At 43.2% G+C, this 7444-nt stretch overlaps 1 protein-coding gene across 1 annotated transcript; it reads left to right on the top strand.

Annotated features, from left to right (window-relative positions):
- Positions 1-249: 249 nt before the first annotated feature.
- Positions 250-6569, top strand: lrrc30 (leucine rich repeat containing 30). Its single transcript, XM_033019869.1, has 2 exons — positions 250-301; positions 5325-6569. Exon 2 carries the CDS (start codon positions 5374-5376, stop codon positions 6271-6273), a length of 900 nt encoding a protein of 299 aa, XP_032875760.1. The 5' UTR covers positions 250-301; positions 5325-5373; the 3' UTR covers positions 6274-6569.
- Positions 6570-7444: the final 875 nt, after the last annotated feature.

Below are 7444 nucleotides of genomic sequence, written 5' to 3'. Positions count from 1 at the left end.
CAAATTGACTAATCATGTAAGAAAATAAGGGAGATTTAGAGCTCAGCTGCTTCAAATGTATTGCAAGTGCTGTTTCTTTAATTCAGAAAGTAAAACAAAGTGACGACAAATGTCAAAAAAGCTGCTGTGTAATATGAGTGATCTATTTGCTTATGAGATGATGCCTTGCTATAAAGCAAGTGACAGAAGCAGCTGTACTCTGAGATTTGGTGTCACTTTAACTGTCCTCGTCAGCAATTACAAAAACGATGCACTCTTTGGGGTGTGCAGACTTTAGCAAGTAGACTTGACTTCATTCGCTGTAAGTACCCGCATTGTATTCAGAAAATGACATTGTAGTTCATATTTTTTCCTTGTTGACTTAAATACAGTTTTGAGTGGCATAAATATTGTTAATCGGTAATTTCTTCAATGTTATGGTAAACAAATCTCCATCACATCTTGTAGCTGGGCTGTAGGCGGCTGTTAATGCATCAAACATTTTAAATTGCCTCTGCATACATTAGAATGCTGTCATGTTGGTTAAGATTTACTAAAATATGACAAGGTGGTGCTTACAGAAATTCTTTTAAGGTTACAGAGAGGTTCTATTCATTACATAAACTTCTGAGACTGTTATTTTGCATTGCTGGTTTGATGAGGATTATGTCCTGAACACTGGTTTACATATGTACTATGTTTACATATTCTGCTGTGCTGCTGCAAGTAAGAATGTTGTTCTATCTGGGACATATGACAATAAAACACTCTTGACTTGATTTTACAGAAATTGATATACGGTAAACCCTCGTAACAATGGACCATGGTAGGGGTGGGGTGGGATAGTGTACATTATTGCCGATTGTCGACTATAACCAAGTGAGGGGGCAAAGCTTAACTGAATGCCGGGAGGGAAGAAACGCTGCGTTGGGGGCTTTAGATCCGGCCGGAGAGCCACAGAGCCCTGGCATGACTGGCGGAAGTGAGGGGAGGGTTGTGGAAACAGGAGTCTCAGTCCGCTATAACTGAGATAAGTAGGTCCATTATTGCGTGTGTTCAATCTGCAACTTGTTGCAATTGGATTGTATTCAGCAAATCTTTCTCACCATGAATCTATGTTCTGCTGTAAATCACAGGTGATGCTCATGCTCACAGCTGGGAGTTTTAATTAACTTGTTTTTGTTCCACACCTTTTAACCTGGGCGACCGAGGCTTGTGTCTCACCCACGATAACCCTATCACTGTGGAGGGGAGGTTGCATTTGACACGGGATTGATACACTCCACGAGTATGCTTCCCATCCATTCCATGAGTGAGATAACGTACTGGACATTTGATTCATTGAAGAACTGCCACCCACACCAGTTTAGTTCAGAGACACATCATGGAAACAGACCATTCGGCCCACCCTGTCCACTCTATCGATCACTCATTCACACTAGCTCTATGTTATCCCACTCCATATCCACTTGGGCCAATCTACAGAGGCAAATTAACCTACAGTACAAACCAGCATGCCTTTGGGATATGGAAGGATACCGGAGCACCTGGAGGAAACCCACACGGTCACTGGAAGAACATACAAACTCCACACAGACAGTACCGAGGGGCAGGATTGAACCTGCGTCTCTGGTGTTTTGAGGGAGCAGATCTATTAGCTGCATTTCTGGGCTGCGCTAATCAAATTTTTTTGAAAGGGTCATCAATCTGGTTGAATAATAAAGCATACGCTCCTGGGCTTCGTAAGGTTATATAAGTTTAGTAAGGGTTTAGTAAGGGTGTCAGGGGTTATGGGCAGAAGGCAGGAGAATGGGGTTGAGGTATGAGGCTGCCGACCAGCGACTCATGCACACTGACACCATCCTACACACACTAGGGACAATTTGCAATTATACCAAGCCAATTGGCCTACAAACATGTACGTCCTTGGAGCGTGGGAGGAAACCGGAGATCTCAGAGAAAACCCATGCGGGTCATGGGTAGAACGTACAAATTTCATACAAACAGCACCCATAGTCAGGATTGAACACAGGTCCCTGGCGGTGTAAGTCAGAAACCCGACCACTGCACCACTGTGTCGGCTATAACACCCAGTTTCTGATGAGATAAAACATGTCTGCACTTTACAGTCATACTCAATCCACTCACTCAACTTATTGCATTGGTTAAAATTCAGTTTGGAAAGGAGTTTGTGTGGTTTACACACACCCAGAAACAAATGCTAAAACTAGATATGTGTACTCAGCATGACCCTAACTAACATCATCATACATCTCCTGACATTTTATTGCGCTGCAATCAGAGAATGGTTGGTTTTGAGGCACTCACCACATGAGCAGTAACCCAGCAATACACATTGACTCTCACAGAGGAGACAGTGTATATGGGGGAGAGGGAGAGAGCTCCCACAGTGGGACAAGGGGACACAGGAACTGTAGATGCTGGTACTGGGCCACGAGATCCATGCCGGGAAGAAGGTGCTGTTTGTCTGAGGATACTTGTAGCTGGAAGAAGACGCCGGCTCGAGGGTGTTAGAGTTCCTACGCAACTGAGCAAACTCATAGCAATGTAGCAATGCTTCCACAGTTGCCCGTAGAAAGCATTTTATCGGGATGCATCATGGCATGGTTTGGGAACAGCTCCATCCAAGACTGCAGGAATTGCAGAGAGTCGTGGATGCAGCCCAGACCATCACACAAACCAACCTCCTTCCATTGACTCCTTCCATCTACACGGCACGTTGCTTCGGCAAGGTCACCAGCATAATCAAAGACCAGTCTCACTCCCCCTTCTCCCCTTTCCTGTCTGGCAAGTGGTACAGAGTTTGAAAACACATGCCTCTTGATTCAGGGACAGTTTCTTCCCAGCAGTTATCGTCCTCTCACCAACTAGAGAGCGGTCTCGACCTACCATATTGGAAACCTTCAGACTATCTTTAATCGGATTTACTGGACTTTACCTTGTACTAAATGTTATTCCCTTTATCCTATATCTGTGCAACTTGGACAACTTGATGGTGATCATGTATATTATTTTCGCTGATGGGTTTGCACGCAACAAAAAAGCTTTTCACTTCACCTTGGTACACGTAAACTAAATGATAATAGAAGTTTCATGATCCCACAAGAGTGTCAAGTCGATCGGCAAACATCCAGACAGGAGGAACACAGAAAATTATTTAATGCAGAGATCTGAGATTTTATATGTGTAGGAAAGAACTGCAGTTGCTGGTTTAAATCGAAGATAGACACAAAATGCTGGTGTAACTCAGCGGGACAAGCAACATCTCTGGAGAGAAGGAATGGGTGATGTTTCGGGTCGAGACTTCACCCATTCCTCTCCAGAGATGCTGCCTGTCCCGCTGAGTTACACCAGCATTTTGTGTCTATCTGAGATTTGAATGTTGTGCCAGCACCCGTGCAAGTATAGCCCTCCTCACGTCGGGACATGGTTTGGAACTGTTTAGAACCTAAACAGCTCGCAAGTTAGAAATGTGGCCACCCAGCAATGTATTTATATAAAAATGTAAGTCAGCCAGGGCTTTGGGTCGTTGATTTGGGAAGGAAATTGCGGGGGGAAAAATCTGGCTGTAGCTGCCTAGAAAGAATAGGTACATTATACTGCAGCAACATTTAAGACAATCAAAGTTCATCTTATTACTTTGCCTGAGCCTGATGTTATACCCAACAGAGTTCAAACAACACTGTTGTTATTTAACAATGGATTCTTTGACTTATTGTGAGCAGCACCATCAGCTGAAAAATAATTTAATTGATGATCATATTAAAGAAAATAATATAGTTCCTTGTTACATTGTGAAAACCTTGCCTGCTGACAGTATTCCTATTTGGTTGAGGTTATGGCTCCGCTATTTACTTTCAAAAATGATATTGTGCCTGACCTGAGGTTTATTTCATTCCAAGATCATGAACTCTAAAATGAAGGCTGATGCTGGTTTCAGGGAGCCAAATCATTTCCAGCAGTTAACAACATGGAATAGACATTAGCACAGTGGCAGAGTGGTGCAACTGGTGGAACTGATGCCTCACAGCGCCAGAGACCTGGGTTTGATCCTGACGGTCCTAACCTCAGGTGCTGTCTGTGTGGAGTTTGCATGTTCTCCCAGTGACCGTGTGGATTTCCTGCGGGTACTCTGGTTGTGTCCCACATCACAAAGATGAGCGGTGTTTGTAGCTTAAAACCTTGGCCTCTGTAAATTGTCCCCAGTGTGTAGGTTGCAAAAGTGGGATAACAGAGAGCTAATGTGAATGGGTGATCAATGGCTAGCATGGACCTATTTCCATGCTGATCTTTCAATCAATTAATCAATAATAATACAAAGAATTAGCACATGGAGTACTTTAATAAAGTTAATTTCCTTACATATCTATTCCACTTTCCTGTTACCCCGTCATGGCAGATCGGTGAGTAGGCTTGGAGGTTTGGAGGCTGGTAATTAAGTTCCTGATATTGACTTCATGCACAGTGGCATAACAATTGAGTTACTGCCTCACAGTGCCAGAGACCTGGGTTTGATCTTGCCCACAGGTGTTGTCTGTACATTTTCCCTGTGACTGCGTGGGTTCTCTCCAGGTGCTTGGGTTTCCTTCCACATTCCAAAGACTCCAGGTCAGTAGGTTAATTGGCTACTGTAAATTGCCCCTAGTGTGTAGGATGTGAAATTGGAATAACATAGAACTAGTGTACGGGTGATCGTTAGTCAATGCGGTCTTGGTGGCCTTAAGGGCCTGTTTCCATGCTGTATAACTAAACAACTATTGGGCCTGGATTCAAGCAGTTTGCACATTCATTAAATACAAATCATAACATTGATTGCTATGAGTATAAAACTTACCAACACCCCAAGGCAACCTTGAAGCTGCTGATTCCTTGCATTGCAGCTTTACACAGTTGAGGGGCAGTTATCTTGTCAGAACTGTAGGACTATTGTCCACCTTCCTCCTTTCCTATTGCTCCCTGTGCAAGACTGAAATTACTTTACAAATCTCATCTCTAATCCAACCTAAATCCAAAGATGATTGCAGCTGGTATCATGCTCGTTTAGTCTAGTTTAGTTTATTGTCACGTGTACCGAGGTACCTGGGGGAAGCTTTTTTGTTGCGTGCTGTGGTCAGCGGAAAGGCTATACATGATTGCAATCAAGCCGCCCACATTGCACCGATACAGAATAAAGGGAATATCAATATTATCCCACTTTTGCATCCTACAGTCTGGGGGCAATTTATCGAGGCCATTTAATTTGGCCGCTTAAATAGTCCTATAGGCCTTGGTTTTTTTTCAGACAGATATATTTAACTTGAACATTGACATCTTTAATTTTATAGGTCGCCAATACGCAACGTCAGCAGAATTAGAATACGAACCTTGGAAAAGATGGGTGTTTGTGTGTCGAAGAAGACTTCTAAGGAAGAGTTAAGGAAATCAATAAAAAGGAAAGTGATAATAACTTCGGACGAACAGGAGGCAATTTTGATTGCTGAAATGAGGAACCAACTGAGGAATGTTTATGGCCAAAACTCCCTGGGGTTAGCGATGATGGAAATGACAGAAACACCAAATATTATTTGGAAGGTAACTGAAATCGAAAAACTAAACATGTCACATAACTTCCTTCTGAACATTAGCCCTGGCATCGAGAAACTCCAGAATTTAGTCATCCTGAATTTACTGGGGAATCAGTTGACTGCTCTGCCGAAGGAGATTGGGCTGCTGAGGAAGCTGAATGTTTTATTTGCCGATTGGAACTGTCTGCAGGAAGTCCCAATGGAAATGGGTCACTGCAGGAAGTTGAAGGTGCTCAGCCTCTCCCACAATGCAATATCATCTCTCCCGGAGAACCTGGATGAGCTGAAGAAACTGGAAAAGCTCAACTTAAGCAACAACCAGTTTGTCCAATTGCCCGTGTGCATCTACGGGATGAGAAGGTTGACTTTCTTACACATAGGCTGCAACAGGATCGAAAGCATCTCTGAAAGTGTGGGCCAGCTGGAGAGCATGAGGATTTTTATCGCTGAGAGAAACAAGCTTCGATTCCTGCCTAAATCCATCTGTTTGATGCAGCCCCTGAAGCTTCTCAATGTGAACTACAACAAGATTGAAAACCTGCCCACAAATCTTCCCATGTTGATGGAGTTAGAAAGGATAGCCTGCCACTCACTGGACACAGGCCTCCATGTCAAATTCAACCCACTTGTCAAACCACTGCCAGATCTTGTCGAAGAAGGGCTAGAATCTCTCTTTGATTATTTAAAACCCAGACGGGACAATGAATGACTAAATTCTCGCTGAAAATCTGCAAGGTTTGAGTGCAGATTTCAAAAATTCACCTCTGAAATTAGTTGATGACTGACCTTACTTTGAACCACAACCTTTGTGCACTATGAGGTGAATGAGTTTGCAAAGGCACGTCTTAGAAAGCAAATATCTTCCTCGTAGAGATATACTAAAACAGGATATGTTCAAAGACAGCTTTTGTTTTCTATTTGACGAATGTTATTTCAAGGCGTTGTGTACTTTTGACTGGTTTGGAAAATGCTATCTGGAAGTAAAGAAATATTTATCATTTCAAATATTGGTTCTAACTCTCTACCCTATCTATGCCTCCCAAAATGCTATATACTTCTATCAGGTCTCCCCTCAGTCCCTGACGCTCCAGAGGAAACAAGTCCTGTGATTTCTATGTAGAAACAAGGAACTGCAGATGCTGGTTAATACGCAAATGGACACAAAGTGCAGGAGTAACTCAGCAGGTCAGGCAGTATCTCTGGAAAACATGGATAGGTGATGTTCAGGGACATATTTGACATCATCTTCATCACTAATCCTGTGATTACTATGTAGAAGCAAGGAATTACAGATGCTGGTTAATACACAAAGGGACACAAAGTGCTGAACAACACGTGCTGAAGAGCAACTCTGAAGAACATGTGTAGCAATGGGTGATGTTTTGGGTTGAGAGCTAAAACATTACCTATCCATGTTCTCCAGGGTTGCTGCCTGACCTACTGAGTTACTCCAGCACTTTGTGTCCTTCTGTGATTCCTATGTTCCACTTGATACAAGGTCATCCACTATGCAAGGGATAGACAACACCCCCACTATCAGCCTCTTCCCCACCTCACTCTGGCCTCCAACAATAGTCATCTAAAAAACATGTCACAGATAAACGCAAATATATCTCCCGCCCAAAGCAGGCACATTTATATTTTTCCCTTTGGCCCACAATGTCCATGCAAAACATAATGCCAAGTTAAACTAATCTCTGCGTATACATGAGCCATGTCCCTCCATTCCCTGCACATCAACATGCCTCTCCAAAAGCCTCTTAAATGCGACTCTGTACTTGCCTCCACCACCACCCCTGGCAGCAATTTCTAGGCACTCACCACCCTCTGTGTAAAAAAACCTGCCCCTTTAGACTTTGCTTCTCGCACTTTAAAGCTAT

Source organism: Amblyraja radiata, chromosome 4 (genome assembly GCF_010909765.2).
Source record: "Amblyraja radiata isolate CabotCenter1 chromosome 4, sAmbRad1.1.pri, whole genome shotgun sequence".
NCBI classification, from domain to species: Eukaryota; Metazoa; Chordata; class Chondrichthyes; order Rajiformes; family Rajidae; genus Amblyraja; species Amblyraja radiata.
This window is presented reverse-complemented; position numbering and strand designations above follow the sequence as displayed.